Genomic DNA, 17,008 nt, shown 5'->3' with positions numbered 1-17,008 from the left:
TCACGTGATTTTGAGGGCTTATCTGCTCTACTATAAAGGGAGGAAACAGCAAAAGTCTATTCACATCAGACATATTGTGAAGGAAGCAATTGAATGAGGGGTGGTGGGGGGGGGGGGGGGGGGGGAGAGAGGAAGGGGAGGTAATAGTCACAGAAGGAAGCATAGGTACCAATAATTATGTCAGTGCCCAGAAGGGAGCGTCCTGGGTAAGTCCTCAGTATCAGCTGATTCTGTGTTGTGTTTATGTTTTGAGCTGCCGCCTGTTCTGCCGAGAATTCTGCCGGGACAGCTGACGATGTTTGCAGGAATTGTGAATTGCAGAGCTAACCATTCAATAGGTTTGGGAGGTGGGGGTCGAACTACTACTACTAAAAAAAAAAAATTAATAAATAAAAAAACACCAACAAGGGCAAATACCTCTTTAACGAAAGAAGCTGCTCCCCTCCCCCTTTTTTTTTCTATCACAATTAGAGCACAACATGTGCGTCATACTACAGCAAAGCAATCAACGAAAATATTTCTGATGTCATGGCTGAAATTTCATGACAAATATTGAATAGTGTGGGCTCCTCCACTATGAAGAAACAAAAAGAGAAAAGTATGAAAGCTTTGCATGATTTCACAAATTTATCATGAGGAAAAAAAATATCATGATTAGGCAGTTTGACATTTCCCTCTTTTCTTTTCCTTTTTTTTAAATCTCAAGAAAAAGGCAAACACAAGGTTATACTTGTGTTTAAACAACACTGATGGCTGTATTTACGCTTGATACACAAACTGATTGCTTTTATAGACGATTCTAACTGGGATTTAAAACAGCCATTAGGGTGAGTAGCAATGGTACAAATGGGCAGTGTGTTCCTGTTATTCATATTCGAGTATTTCAAATGGCACCATCAGAATTATTATCCCGTGTTTTAAGCATCCCACTTTTCTGCTGGCTTGGAAGTCAATATGTAACACTGGGAAGACTATGTTCATCACTTCTCAGTACGGTTAGATGACGAAAAGTGAAAACCAACTACAATCAAACAAAAATTGAAGGGTGTGTACAGTTCTGGTTGAGGTGAGGATTTAGCTTTTAAGTTTTGCGAGATATTCAGAAACCACTCTATGAGATGTCAAAGAGCATGCAATTCTAAGGGGTACCAAAAGTTTTATTTGATGAAAATCGGTTTTGAAATGGCTGAGATATCCAAAAACAAGGTGAAACAAAGAGATCCTAATAAAAGGCGTGGCCTGTCGCCTTTTAATATTATCACTTTCATGGATATCTCAGCCATTTGAAAACCAATTTTCATCAAATAAACGTTGAATCCTTCTTAAAATTATGTGTTCTTTCATATTTCATAAGAGGTTTCTCATTATCTCACTTAGGAATGTTCAAAACATGAATCCCCACCTCAACCAGTACTGTACAGTCCCTTTAATGTCATGACTGGTGGAAAAAAAAAAGTGAAGTATTCTATGATACAGTATCATATTGTATTGCAAATAAATCACTAGCTTTGTTCTGCTACAATTTTACCACTGATCTGTTTCTCCTTGTTTTGCAACAACCTCCTTGAATAATCACGACCTTTCTGAAGGGTAACTGATAGAATATATTGCATTAGTTTTGTTTCGCATATTAGATAATTTTTGCATTCCTACAAAAGCTCCTGATTGCCAGTGACATCAGGTATTAATGTCACACGCAATCATCATTTACTTCCAAAGGTCTGGTCGTAGCCCAATGAAGGAGGTTACTAGTAGTGTGATAATTGCTCCATCATCCTATATGATTAAACCTTTCACTACCGGAGCGGCAGAGCTCAGAGGTTCTGCAGATTTGTTCCTCCGTGCCCGGGAGTCAGTGGCCGCGCGGTAGAGAGCACGAGGGTGCGGACAGGTGGAAGGCTGTTTACGACAGAGCCCCCTTTTCCTCTGGTCGCCGCCGCCACCGCCAACGATGTCGGTCAAAATTTAAAAAAAAAAAAAAAGTGCGCACCCACGTACTGCCACTCAGCTCGACTAATTTGATTTGAGCAGCCCGACAGCATAATCAGGCTTTTGAAACAATATGCCGCCCCCGTCAACAATGCTCCAAAGTAGGCTGACTAATGTTGTTATTGCTGCAAACCAGCATTTAGCTGCTCCTTTCTTACGGCGTCTCCCAGTGTTTTCCTATAGTGGTGCGACGCAGTCAGGCGGGTCATCCATCACAGAGGGCATCATAATTACACAACACTGTTTCTTTTTCTTCTGTTTCATTTCTGTTTTTGTTTTTTTTTTTTGAAGCCTTTGACTTTAGGGTGCTACTCAGTATTTGACTATTCAGTCTCTGTCAAAGCAGTATTGAGAGGTATTTAAACATGCTTTGTAAATCTTACCCAGAGACATATAAGACAGACCATTCAAAGCTACTAGATAGGAAAGAAAAATGTTTTTTGTTTTTAATATTCTCCCTATGGATTTATGAAGAAATATGAAAGTTTTCAGGAAACCTCCTGCAAGAATCAGGGAGAATTAGTAGCTCGGCTGTGACAATCTTGACTGCGAGGCTGCCATGTAAAGGTATCTTTGATAATAGGCAGAGTATTTCATACTACCCAGATTGACTCTTTAACACCTTGTTCTGAGTACCCTTGTGGTCAGTTTTATGGTCAGTGGGTGTATAGCAGTGGGTGTGTGTATACCACAAAGTTGAACAGTTGCGAGTGGGTTAAAACAGGAGGCAGTTACACTCTTTTGAATAATAATCAAGTCTTTCATAAATCGCTCAAATCTTGACTGCCACGAATATTCTTCCAATCATCGTGTAACATTGGGAGAATCTCAGCTCAAAACTTCCAGCTGGTTTGATGGGAAATCAATGATTAGACTTAGAGATTATTTTCTACTTCCCTTCTTTTTCTTTAATTTTTTCCTTCCATCTATCTCTCTCTCTCTCTCTTCTGACTGAGAATAAAGCAGATAAAATCTTTCCTCTTCACCGCATAATTGCTCCACCGTGGTTGAAAATACCGGATGTTCCGATACCTCGTAAGAGACATAAGTTGACATTTCAAAGACTACTCAGTTGACAGTTCTACCTGATGGATACCAGCTCCTGTTGCTCTGCAATATGGACATCCTTTCCCTGTCCACACTACCTTTTACATATTCTCCTATCACTTTTGCAGCCCTCTGCTTTTTAAACACTTTCAAACATTCTCAACACATCTTTTTTTTTTCCACATCAATTCCTGCCACAGTACTCATTCAATATGACTGCTTCACACCCAATTACACTAGACTGAAAAAAAGACTGGACATATAGATAGATCTGGCAAACACAGAGAACTATCATTTCCGTTACATTTCAATCACACGCGTTATTCGCATGAGGGCCTCTGCACGACGCACATTCAGTAGGCGCGCCATGTTTTCATAAAGTTTGTTTTCCAAAGAGATTTTATATTTGCTTGGAGTGCTTTCATGCATGTAGACTACAGTAATATTCATAATGCAAAGCATTTTAGCGAGTCCAAAATACCTGTCTTAAAGACCTCGGTGTGTTTTTCTTGTTGCTAGTTTCAGTTATGTAGCTCTTCCAGCATATTCTGATTATTCATCAAAATGTCCCTATCCCTCATTATTTACTAGACCTTACCTTGGAAAATCATGCAATTCCTATCCAGGGCATTATACTACATGATCCAAAAGCCGACTGTCGAGTGGTGAAATTCTCGCAAAAACTGCTGAGAATGACATCTCGGTATTGAGAACACGACGGGGGGTTTTAATCCGTTCACGAGTTGTTCTTGCGGAAAGTTTGACATTGGTGTGATTGGCAAACAAAGAAACCACTGGGTGCTAGGCGTTGAGGCATGCAGTTGCTACAAATGCCGACATTCAAGCGGATTGTCTGTCTTCGTAAAGTTGCAGTGCAATACCTACGGATATAGTAATATTTTACCACCCCCGGTCTACATTGCCTATGTAGGCCTACCTCAATAACAGATATAATCTATGTGCCCCCCCCCCCCCCAAAAAAAAAAAAAAAAAGTGAAGACTTCTACAACTGTGAAGTCAGTTGTAATGCCAGAGCTCATATTGTTATTGTAGCATCAGAGTTCCCCTTGTAAAAATGGGAAATAAGTCCATCTTTCCTTCTTATGGGATGGGAAGAAATGATTTCCATTAATCATCAAGTTTTTTGTTTTTATCTTTGTCTGGGCAATCCACTCCAATCCCTCATCTACTTCCCTATCTCTCCGTTCTATATTAACCCCCCCCCCCCCCCCAACACAAAAAAGAGAGTACCAAAGAGCGCCATCAAAGTGCCTTTCATACCTGACGGGTCGCTGTGTGCAAAATTAAAAGCGGGATTAATCGCTGCTCCCGGTTCCCCTCCACTGCCATCCGCTGCTACACACGTGTGCGCCGAAGTGCTCGCGCCCCAACCTCACCGATAACCTACTGTGGCACTGAATGGGTCTCCGCCGTAATGCGAAGCGATGGGTCGGCGGTGGAAATTGGGAAATTACGACTAAATTACACGATCTACTTTCGCGCACTGGTGCCCGAACTAATGAACGGGACAAAGAACAAAGCAGCGGTTGCATCAGCCGCAAGGTCACGGCGGCGGATGCGTCGGTGGAGATCAACGGAAATGTGATGCGAGACACCCCGGGTGGCCAACGGGATGGCTTGAGAATAGTGCCAAATGATACCTGTGTTCACACCTGGCTCCCTGAGTAGCAGTGAGGGGGGATAACTCCTCCGCAGTCTACGTCTTTTTATTTGAGGGGAAGGCCTGGAAAAACTTGTTGGGTTTGGGGGCGGGGGACAATCTGGAAGAGCAATGTCTCAGGAAATAAACATTATGAAGGTAACCATGCAACAAGTAGGAAGGCTAAAGCAACTACCCATGACAGTTTGTCATATAGTGGCCTTTACCACCCTGTGGAAGCAGTATTACACCAAATATTTGAACTTCCCTCACACCTCCCCATCCTAAATGTGAATGTACCGGTGCAAAGAGGGCTTTCTGACAGACTGTCTCCTGCAGTACTTTGAAGCTTCCAGGTATGAACGCTGCGCATGCGAGTGGGAGGGAGGGCAAGGGAGACTCAGGCTGCGTTCATGCGAAACTAGAATTGCGTTTCTAAACACGTTTAGTCGCTAAACGTGTTTAGTTGCGTTGCGTTCATGCGATTTTTCCATTTAAACGCGTTTCAAAACGCCGATCTGAAACGCGGAAAAAAGGGCGTTTTGAATCATGATTCTGCCAGAATTACGATCGCAGAAGCCGCAAATGAACGCAACCGTGATTTCAATCATGATTCTATGACGTCATTGTGCGCTGTGCGCATGCGTGTCTAATGGGGTATCCCACAGCTTCTTGTTCTGTTCGCGCGCTTGTGTACGTCTTATGAATCGTGTGTGTTGGTATCAAACTTGCATTTGTTGGTTTACATCAACGCCACACACCGATTCTATGCTAGTATATAGCTGTTTAATATAATAATACATGTAATTACTCTCCGATTGAGTTGATAATAGTAGTGGCTGCAGCGCTGTGTCTACCAAGGGAAGCAATTGGAGAGACGAAGAATTAAGATTTTTCGATCTGTGGGCAGAGCCTGAATGCCACATCTTATTGAAAAGTATTCACCGAAATATAAACGTAAAGGCCTATAATAAACTGACTGATCAGTTGGCATAAGGTGGTCTGGCTCGAGTTGCAGAGACAAGGTCAAACTGCGCAGTATGCTGCGCAATGGCAAAGAATGAGCAGCGCCAGAATCAGCGTCGCGAAAGTCCGCATGAACGCTCTTCCGCTGAGACCGTGATTTGAAACGCCGTTTTGAATCATGATTCATGTTTGTGATTCTGGCTACGAAATTCGCATGAACGCGGCCTCAATGGCGCAAGTCAAGGAGAACCAGTTTGGCTCATGTGGAGGAAGATGTGAAGCACACCTCAAAACTTCTGGCACATTTCACCTTTTACCTGGATATAGCAGTTGGCGTTTAATAAACTGGAATGAATCTTTTTTTCTTTCTTTCTTTCTTTAAAGCTTTGCAGCTGAGCATGATCATATACAAAAAATGTCCCAAGAATTTCCAAGCATTTGTCAATGTCATATCTCTCAGTAAGGTAGGCCTACATGTTATGTTACAAACAATGCACACTTCAAAAAACAACAGTGAAGAGAATGAACATGATTTTCAATATTATCTTTTCTTTTTCACTACTATCATGATTACCAAATTACAAATGTATCACTACTGCTATATACATTTAATATCATTACTATAGTATATTATGTCTTCTACCTACCGCAGTATTATCATAACTATAGGTACTATCATTAAAAATATATCATATTCTTTAGATGAGTGCTTAAAGCTTTATCATAGTCACTGCAGAATGCATCACCCCTGACTTTTCAAAATCATACCATAATGACACCAGACCGAATGTGATTGGTTACCAAAATGCGGCCACTACATCAAGCCTCGAAAATGAAACTACTTGCACTTCTGTTCGAAGCCCCTGGCAAATATGGGTTCCAAAGGCCATAAGTTCAGACTCCACAGCCAACTTTTCTTTTCTTTTTATCCAAAGCACATGAGGGGACCCCATCTCGGTGAAGCTACCAAGAATCACATGCAACCAAACGTGCGACTGCCGAACAATAAAAGGCAACTGTGATCTGATCAAAGGGGTGCAGAGATTGCGACCCTCTCACCCTCAAACATTGTTCGCATTCCACAGTCTGAGGAGGGCACTGGATTAAAACAAACATGACTAAGCATTCTACACACCTGCTGACAAGATATGGCAAGGCAAGATATGAATTTGTATCTTTTGTATCATGTAATTTCATACTCATTCGGCATAGTAAAGATGAAGGCATTTTCTGCAATGTATGCATTTAGCCTGGCAAAGTTTTGCTAATCCTAATACCGCAAGATGTGCTTTATAGAGTTTGTACCATATCTCCAGAATACTGTAGATGATCACCTTCTCTCCTACTGTGCATTTTGTATGCACATATTGTATGCACAATACCCATGCCTTCGTCTTATTCTCTCCACCCCCCCCCCCCTCTCTCTCTCCTCTTCTTCTTTCAGGAAAGTACAGGTGGCCCATATTAAGGTGTATTTAAAGGTATAGTATTCTTTACATAGCTGAAATGTTCAGCGTGCTGGGTTAGTACTTCATTTAACATTAAATGAGTGGATGCTAATTAAAACCTCCTGACTCCTGAAACTGGAGCTGAATCTTGAACGTTATGCGCAGGTCTCCTCGAAAAGCAAATGTGGCACAGAAGTATGTAGATTTACACCAGGTCCTGAGGTGGGGAGTTAATTAGAATATCATAAGGTTTTTTCTTCCTCCTCCTCCCCTCCTGTCTCTGTTTCTCTTGTCCATCTATCCGTCTCTCTTCCTCTGTCTGTCTGTATGTATGTCTGTCTGTCCATGGACCTAGTAGGTCCATGGTCTGTCTGTCTCTGCCTTCCTATGCATCCATCTGATCTGGCTTGACCTTGGCCTACAAGAGGTCATGTAAGTTTATTGTCCCTGTCAGCGGGGAGCCCTGGGTTTGGGGGTTTGGCTAAGAAGCCCCCCTAAAAAAGTCACTCTTGACCCATATTCCCTGTAGCGCAATAGACTCTGAACCCTCAGTGTACTTTACTGATTCTACACTTCAGTTCCTCTCCCTCACCCCCCCCCCCCATTATTTTTGTGCGTATTTTTTTTTCCTAAATGCCCATTTCCCAGAGTACCACTTGCAAATTTTCCCATGGATTCAGCTGCCGCAAATTACCACAGGTGTGGGGAAAGATGATTGGGGTGAAAGGAAAAAAAAAAAGGGCGGAGGACCAGATCGATGCTCCTGCAAATATGTGAAATATGTCATTGGTTTCAAAAAATTTCCCACAGATGCAAGTCCCCACATCTTTGCCGCTGATGTATGTGTATGTGTGTGTGTGTGTGTGTGTGTGTGTGTGTGTGTGTGTGTGTGTGTGTGTGTTTTGTGTCTGTAATGCACATTGGTCCCAGCACAGCATGAACTACATTCAACTTTCTCTATCATTTTTTTTTTCTGAAAAGTAACTCCCATCTATTAACAATGAAACAAATGTCTGTGATATGGTTGATACATGAAGGGGTTGGTGGAGGGAGAGAGCAAAAAAAAAATATTATGAAATCATGGAAATTTTTTGTTCTTTTTTTTTCATACTTTCTTAATCTGTCACTGTGTGACTCAATCACATAATACTCACACACACACACACACACACACACACACACAAACACACACTCACACACACACACAAACACACACACACACACACTGTCCTTGCATTGGTTCTGTTAAAATCATTCGTTCAGGTTTCGTGGGCGGTTTTTCTTTCTGTTCACCAACAATCAGCAAAGAAAGGCACAAACGGCCTCCAATACTTTCAACAATGACATCGATTCCAAGAACTGCACAACTTGCCGACAATAATTTAATATCAGCGGTACCCAGTGACCAGCTTCAGTTTACATAGCATTCTTGCACAAACCATCCCCTCACAATGGTCCCCGATCTCGCTTGAAAGACAGTACGCCTTTTTCTTTCCCCTCCTTCTCCTATACTCGACTGCTCGACTGCGACGCCCACGAAGCCGTGGCGGTTGGGAGCGAAAATGAAAGTATGAACCGAAGCGGACTCAGACTGGGAGAGAGAGAGAGGGAGAAAAATCTTTGCATTCCATTCGAAGGCATCATGAATGGCTGGCTCCCCCAAACCACCCTCAATGGCTACCATCAGCCGGCCGGCCGGCCTTGGGGGATGGGGGCCATAGAGGCATGGTTTGGCGCGTAAAGAAGCGGTACATTACGTACAATCGTAGTAGCTCTCCAAGGTACAGATTGTAGTAGCATTGCTATTGCTGCAATCGTTTGTTTCAGGGCTATAAGACTCCTACAGACCAATATACATCTTCAACATTTCAACAACAACAAAAAATGGCCAAATCACATGCACATAGGCCTACATTTGGCTTTACATTGGAGGAAATTAATGGAAAATACTACAAAGAAATTTGGGAAATCATACTTTTCACTTCAAAAACACATTTGCTTCGCTGGGAGATATAGGAAACATGAAACATACGAAATGTGGTATGAACTCATATCTATTAGGAAGCAGGTCTGCTACTGTTTGTTGTTTTGTTCTGTAGTGATCTGTTCAATCTGTACAATGATACTTCACCACAGTACCGGAGACAACCCTTCAAACATCAATGTTGGCAACTTACATGCATATAAATTGCACCCATACACAAACAGCAATTCTACTAGCTGCTCCATCCCACCTCCAGGCTGCCAATAAAGATTAGGCCTACTAGTTGCCAATTCCTACTGGTGTGAACTACAGTAGCAGAGTTTTAACTAAACTCAAAATAAACCTTTTACAAACTACTGATACACATAATGAGAACACTGCGGACTATCATAGTATATATGGCTCATACGATTACTACAAGTACATTTGCATTAAAGAATGTAAAAAGTTACAGACGAATGAATGAAACATCATAGCCAAAAGAAAATATGGGGGGGGGGGTGGGGAGAGAAGTAGAATAGTAAGAGAACCCCCAGGGGTACAGACACATTCCTGCACAAACCTTATCATCTCCCCAGGGGTGCAGAGCACAATAACATTCCTACATGACCTGAAACTAACACCAAAATATCTGGTCACAGAGTTGGGAGGGGGGGGGGGGGTTACACATGCTGATGATGAGAACCCCTGGGTTTTGTGTGCCAGATTCATTCAAAACTTGCAGGTCATGTGTAAGGGGTATGTTTGAGAACAAACCTGATGCACTGTTCAAAAGTCTACCAGATGCAGTGTATAAAATGATGATGCTTCCTCATACTAAAATGCACATATATCTATATTGATATCAGTCATAAACAGCTTTTGTGTACTTGAACTCAGCCTATCAGAAGCCTGTAGGCCTATTTGTACATAAAGCTGAAAAGCTATCGGGCAATTCCACGGTAACTCGCGTTACAAATAACGGGTACATTTTTGGGATAATGTGCCAATATCTTTGTAATTGGTAGGATCTACAAGTTACTTTTTTCATCATGGGTTAAGTAGACATACACCAACTAAATGAATCCAAAAAGAAAAATAAAGGACAAACATGTTGGGATTCTTGAATCATTTAATTTCGGTAACTCGCGTTACACAAAAAGGACATGGTCAATTCTATGAAGACCTCTTTTTGGAAAGTCTCCTCATACTAGATAATCTTGATAAAAGTTTTCCTACCTTGAATTGATAGTGGGTTAGGACTCATAAATTAACAATATCAAAGTTGAGTAACAATGACCTGGAAAAATGTAGGGAGCCTTTATGTCGGTAACTCGCGTTACGGTAACTCGCGTTACACTATGTCCACTAATACAGGGTGACACAAATTGATGACATACAATTGTTCTGATGGCACTGAATCTTGTGTTGAATAATCTGAGAGATGCTTATTTGTGTAGATAGTAAAACGAATAAATGTTAAACAAATATTTTACTAATAAACCCAATAGAAGAGTGTGTTTAAGACTAATAAGAGCTTCACTCCTCATAGAGACCTTGAATATGTTTGAATATATACTAGATGATATAGGTGTATCATTACATTGTAAGTTTCAGAGTGTAAAGATGAAAAATGTTGAAAGTCTTTTTAAAACAAAACATAAAAGTATCAAACCCTATATATACAAGTTTACGAAACAGCTTACAATCTTTCAAAAATTCAAATCCTATCTTTGTGAGGAGTGAAAACTAGTACATTTCTTTGCAACTGATTGACAAAAAGACCAGTTCGTAATTCCACTTTGTGCATGAACAAAAAAAGATCATTTGTACGAACAGGCATTTTCGTTTGTAAATTCACTGACATAAAGCATCTGTGATGCGATGATTATTCATGCGATCCTTATCTAAGTGATGCTTGCCAGCACATCCACCTGACAGCAAGAATGGTATTTTGCAATATAAACGGAAATAAGCTGTTACTGCATTCAATACAAAACAATGAAATGGATGCCTGCTAAATTATAAACTGATGGGAGTATTCTGATCCCCTGATCTAAATGCAAGTTCATTCTTTTTTTGAACAGAAGTTCCATAAATTGTTATGTCATGCAAGCTTTATGCATTATGCTGCTTTGAAAACAAGTGAAGTGCCGAACCAACTGAGAAAAAAGAAAGGTCATTTGTACCAATGTGTACATGAGCTACAGTGCATACGAACTGGCTTATTACCCTACATCGACGTAAATAAGCACTGAATTGATCAGTGTTTTAGTAGTAGCCATGATAAAAAAGTCATGGGCGTACATACTCAAGCAGTATTCAAACTTACGACCTCCTGATCACCGCACAGGTGTCATCTCCACTAGACCACCGTGCTTTCGCCCGGAAGCAAGTGCTGGCTCTAATCCTTATAACATGCAGTTGGTACTGCGTAATTATTCAAATTCATGAAATTCTTCCGTTGAGATGTTTTCATTGCAACTGATTGACAAATTGCCCTACATCAACGTTAATAAGCTCACTGAATTGATCAGTGTTTTATTAGTAGCCATGATAAAAAATCATGGGCATACATACTTGAGCAGGATTCGAACGCACAACCTCCTGATCTCCGGACAGGTGTCATCTTCAGTAGGCCACCAAACAAGGATTAGAACCAACACTTGCTGTGCTTTATAGCATTCTGTAATAAAAATTCTGTAATACTGACGCAGGAAATTCAAAAGATAAATCTAATGGTCTCATTCACTGCTGGATACATGTACAGTATGCAGTGAAAGCCAGGCTAGACTCTTCAAAGTGGCATGTGATCAGTGGCCTTGATGCTAATCACAGTTTATTAGGCTGCCCTCCTTTGTTTCAGTCCAGCATAGTGTGTATAGCACTGCATTTGATTGTTTTCACCACAATCTAGCTCAATTAAGTGCTAAAATTTGCTTATGTTGGGGGAAACTTGTGTTTATAGTTGGTAACTCGCGTTACATGCCGGTAACTCGCGTTACATGGTAACTCGCGTTACACTTTTCATTGACATTTTTTAATGTGATAACAGTGTTTATTCAAGTCAACATCCTGTGTACAGTATCAGGGTGTGATGAATTTAGAAAATTATGATTCCCAACAAATTACCTCCACTGCTTCCTTCAGAATGAAAAATATTTCTTGTTTCGGTAACTCGCGTTACATGGCTCAAGGGCTGAACTTTCGTGTGGTGATTAGAATTTTTTGAAGGTGGCATAAAAATTTCCTCATGGGAGACTGAAGTAGAACCAATTTGCTTCTTTAAAATAAATTAATTGAAGTGCTAGCAGAATTTTTCTATTAAAAAAAATTATATCAAGTTAAGCATGCATTTTAGCAATTTGGATGACTGAAAAATTGTCTTCAACATATGTAGCTGTTTCTCGGGAAATATTTGACCGATTGATATAATTCTTTGAGTTTCTTTAACTTCAATATATGGGTAATACATAATGAGTAATTCTTTTGCAATATGATAAAGTTGAAATTTTAGTGCCATGTCCACATTCCCATGGAATTGCCCTATCTCATCTTGTTTGATTTGCTGCTTATTAAAGTGCAATCACCATCCCATCATCAAGCAAATCTTAATCTATCAGAATGACAAAACCTTACTGCAAACGATGTACCTATTCACCACTGACACAGATATAAGTATGTGGGACTAGCAAATAAAAACAGGACTACTTTGTAACAAACTCTCTACTGATCAAGAGCATGACAGCTAAAAGCATGGAGTATTGTACTTGTCTGAGTTCCGTGTTCCAACATATGTTACATAACATTGTATAAATTTAATTTGATTTTCAAATAAGTAAAAGAACTTTAATAGGTTCAAAGTACTTTTTGAGCACCTGGGGCAGTGCAAATTATGTTTAACTCAATTTAACCAATTCTGTTTCTCCACGGAACTACTGTATACGCCATATATTTTGCAAATCTAAATTTTGGCGAATAGGGAATTCCCGACGATTTCGCGAGTGGTTAAATTTGCGATCGTGGAGTCTTGTAACGGAACGGAGAAATGTACACTTGTACAAATTACATCAAATCCACATTGGGATAAGAGTCAATATTTTCGTGTGTCTTTAATTTCGCGAATTGCACCTGACTCGCGAAATTCGCGGGAAATAAAAACCTTGCGAAATATTCAGCGTATACAGTTTTGTATCAGTAATACTGTCTACATTCGAAGTGTAAGTGTAAGTATAAGTGTAGATATGCCTGGACAATGTGACAAGCCAGGAATAATTTCTCTGTTACACCTGAAGAAATGAGAGCTTTACTTCACTTCCACAGGGCTGGTGGTGCCACAGGGCTGGTGGTGCCACAAGTACACCACTTTACAGGTTACAGTTAGAGGGGCTTGAACCTTCGACCTGCTGATCGCATGTCCAGGCAGGCAGTACTAGCTAGAACACCAGATGGTACAGTTGTAAGTACTAGAGGCTGTCTACTGACTAGCAGGCAGTGCTGGTGTTGAGTGGGAGGTAACAACCAACAGATGTTTGTGGGTAATGTAGGGTTGTCAGACGGCTTGAAAAGGAAAGAATGATTAATGTTGTGACTGCTGGAGCTCAAGCGTCAACAAATGAATTGTTATGTCTAGCCAATATGCAAATCAGCACAACACTGAGGGGTGAGGGTGGGGTAGGAAATATAACTGAAAGATAGCTCAAGTCTAGTCTGTAGACAACTCAAACATGGGCACGGTTCGCAGCAATGTTGACCGTGGTGCTTATCTGCTGTGACGTACCCTCATAAAGTATAAACACAGCTGGGAGTTTAAGAACGTACCAGCTTATTTCACAGCATCACTGAACGCCACCTTGACGATTACAACAGTTGGACAACCCTATGCAGGCAATAGACTGGTTTACTGAATGTATTTGTATTCATAGTTGCTGTTGTCTATTTGTTTCTGTATTGTCTTTGGGGACCTGCTTCAAAGCTAGCTATTATTGTAGGGTCCTAATTCTTTGTAAATATTTATTTCAGTGCTCGAGACTAGGTCAGACGTTCATAGGCCAAGCATTCAAAATTGTTGCTATTTTGGGCAAACCACAAAGCAATCTTACTGACTGTCAAAAGCATTACATATCAGGGCATCCATAAATTTTGAATTACACAAGTAAATGGTTTGATATGGAGAGTACCATTCAGGACTTGAATGGTACATGATTTGTCTGACATAGATTATACAGATGGGTCAATGATAAAGGAGGTATTTTTCATGTTGCACACTTTATCACATAAAAAGTGTTCCGTAAGTTTATAAATACAGCACCAACCCCACAGATTGGTTGTAATGCACTGGTAGTTGGAAATTCATATCTATGTGGAGATTCTTAAAACCACTACAAATCATGAAATACTAACATTTTTCCATCAAATGGGAGTCTAAAATCAATTTTTTGTTATCGTACACAACATTCTGTTTCTGAACGTCAAAGGTATTCTCTCTGATGTGCAATATGATAAATGTGTGTGGAGCAGGACACGGAGCGAAAGTGGACAGGTCGTACATACCCCCGGGCGACTTGTCAATGTTGTTGTTGTTGTTGGCCTTCTTTGGCGTGGGGCTGGAGAGCTGGACCGAGGCCTCCCCGCACTGCACCATGATTTCACTTTCCGACGGTTGCAAGATAAGCCAACAGTAGCCGCCAGCGAGCATAGCTCACGCTTGCGACTAGCGAGGCGAAAACAGATAAATCCGCGACCAAAAAAAAAAAAAAAAAAGGAGACAGAATGTACTAGGGTCAGCAAACAAGTTTATAGGGCAGAATATTGTCCTGTGTATTCTTTCCAGCAAAATGAAACAGTATGTTCCGTTGTAGGTAACGGCCACAAAATCGCAGCGGATCAATCCACCATCGCTTGCCGTGAATGACTAGAATCCATGTTTGGCGTGGAGGCAGTGTGCAAAGCGAAGGCAAACAGCTGGGACACCATTGTGGATGTTCGTTCATAAAGCTAGCTCAAACTCCCATTGTGGCACAGTGATTCATATGTTGGGGGTAGCGCACTAATGGAATTACTTCCGATCCAAATCAGGCACGGGGTTGTATGCATCCCACTACGCCATGGCCGCACCGCCGGCGTCGTTCGCAACAATGGGCAGCTAGCTGTACACGCTACGAGACATACAACGCGGGTACGAATACACGGGGAACCGCATGAATGTGCGGTGAGGTTTTGGGTAGGGGCAAGGTTTTGATGGCTGGAGGTTACGTAAGGTTAAAAGTGGATTGGTAATTACACCTGGCAAACAACCCGACAGTAGCAAGCTCGTTGTCACTGCATACACTATTGGGATGCAACCAACATACCAGGTAATGAACACTAAAATCCCACACTCTCATGTACTGCAAAATCTCTATCCTTTTTTATCACAGCCTGTGCCACTCTTGTTTTGAAACTCGCTTTCCTGTCCGTAGACCTATAAATGCTCTAGGTCAGCCTAAATCCCACAGACACGTCACATGCAAGAGGCGTAGATCTTGTCTCAAAATGAACATATGCAAGCAGATACTGTGACAGGAGAAAATAAAACTGTCTGTCACCAAAGATGAATATTCACATTCTTGGAAAACATATGCTCACTTCAAATCCAAACAATCAGCTTCGGACAAGCTGTGTCTACAAATCCATTACGCACAGATGACAATTACAATACCCGTAGCGTCTCCTTCACTCAATGAATATCCCATTTATAAATCCAAGAACACTGTACTGTAGCTCTCGGTGGATGAAGGGTTTGTCTTCTCCAAATTCCAGGCGGCAGGCAGCGTTTTGGACAATCACTCTGTGAGGAGAGGGCCGGCCAGAGGTTTGAAGAGAAAATGGGTCAGCACTGTAAATGTCCACACAGCAATCTCTCTCGGCCTGTGACGTTTCAGGCCCCCGACAGTCGGTCAGTTGGTCGGCGGTGTGAGCGCCGGTTCACCAACCCGCCATCTGTTTTGATTGACGAGTCTTGGATTTCATCCACGCTGCAGCTCGCTTGCACTCTCTCTCTCTATCGTGTGCGGTCACCACAGCCCCTCCTACGGGAAGAGTACAGCCAAAAGACGTGGGGGTGGGGGGGAGGGAAGACAGAAGCTGTTTGCGGGATGTGTATCCGTTGGGTCGTCTGTGGACAACAACCGGCACTAAATGGCCAGCAGATATGATTGCACGGAGACGTCAGTGAACCAGCAGCTGAGTTGAGCTGACCGCTGTCGTGACACAGTGGTGTACACATCCAACCCGGCTACTCAGTATTTCACTCTGCGTCGAGCTCGCTGGCTGGGCCACACAGTACACCGGTGCACCTTTCCATACACGAGAGCAACGGGTTCTGTTTTTTTTTTTCCCTTTCTTTCTTTTTTGGGGGGTGAGCTCTGTATACAACCAGCGAGTAGATAAGTGCCCTTTACCGGCTTGGCTGCTCGAAGGTCACGTTGCGCTTCGCAACAAATTGGATTAGCTCTGAGGCTGTCGCTGCTAACGCTTCAGCCCCACTCAATAGACACAAAAAAACACAGCCAGACGATACACACACCATGGTCCGCCGGTCTGCCTGCCTCTGTGTGCTTGTGTGTGTTCTGTGTGAGTTCACTCACGCACACGTTGAGAAATACACACACTCAGACACACACACAGAGCACATTCACAAAGCGGCAGCTTGTTATTGTTCAAAGCTTCCCCACTAGACAGGGGCACGGGGGACGTTTTCCGAGACGGGGCAAATCCAGTCAAGATCTGGCTGCGAGGTGACAGGTAAACGGCACCTAATCCTATCTTGCTCCCTGCTGCAGGGTTTAAACAACTCTATCCCAGCACTATAAACCAGATTAGTTAATCCCCACGACAGTCGGCTTGGGCGGGCAAAATGCGCCCAACAATGCGAAGGGAAGCGGCAGCAGTCAG

General features: G+C 41.9%; 1 protein-coding gene across 1 annotated transcript in view; it reads right to left on the bottom strand.

Annotated features, from left to right (window-relative positions):
* Positions 1-14,799, bottom strand: part of LOC139744349 (uncharacterized) — a 90,878-nt gene extending 76,079 nt beyond the window's left edge. The window contains exon 1 of the mRNA XM_071654824.1: positions 14,627-14,799. Coding sequence (XP_071510925.1) covers positions 14,627-14,771 — 145 coding nt within the window. The 5' untranslated portion in view covers positions 14,772-14,799. The remainder of the gene's footprint in view (positions 1-14,626) is intronic.
* Between the last annotated feature and the right edge of the window lie 2,209 nt (positions 14,800-17,008).

The sequence above is a fragment of the Diadema antillarum genome, unplaced genomic scaffold (genome assembly GCF_040938485.1).
Source record: "Diadema antillarum isolate AM-2024a unplaced genomic scaffold, OU_Dant_1.0 scf00000004, whole genome shotgun sequence".
In the NCBI taxonomy this organism is placed as follows: Eukaryota; Metazoa; Echinodermata; class Echinoidea; order Diadematoida; family Diadematidae; genus Diadema; species Diadema antillarum.
Note: the sequence above shows the minus strand (reverse complement) of the source record. Positions and strands in the feature narration are given on the sequence as shown.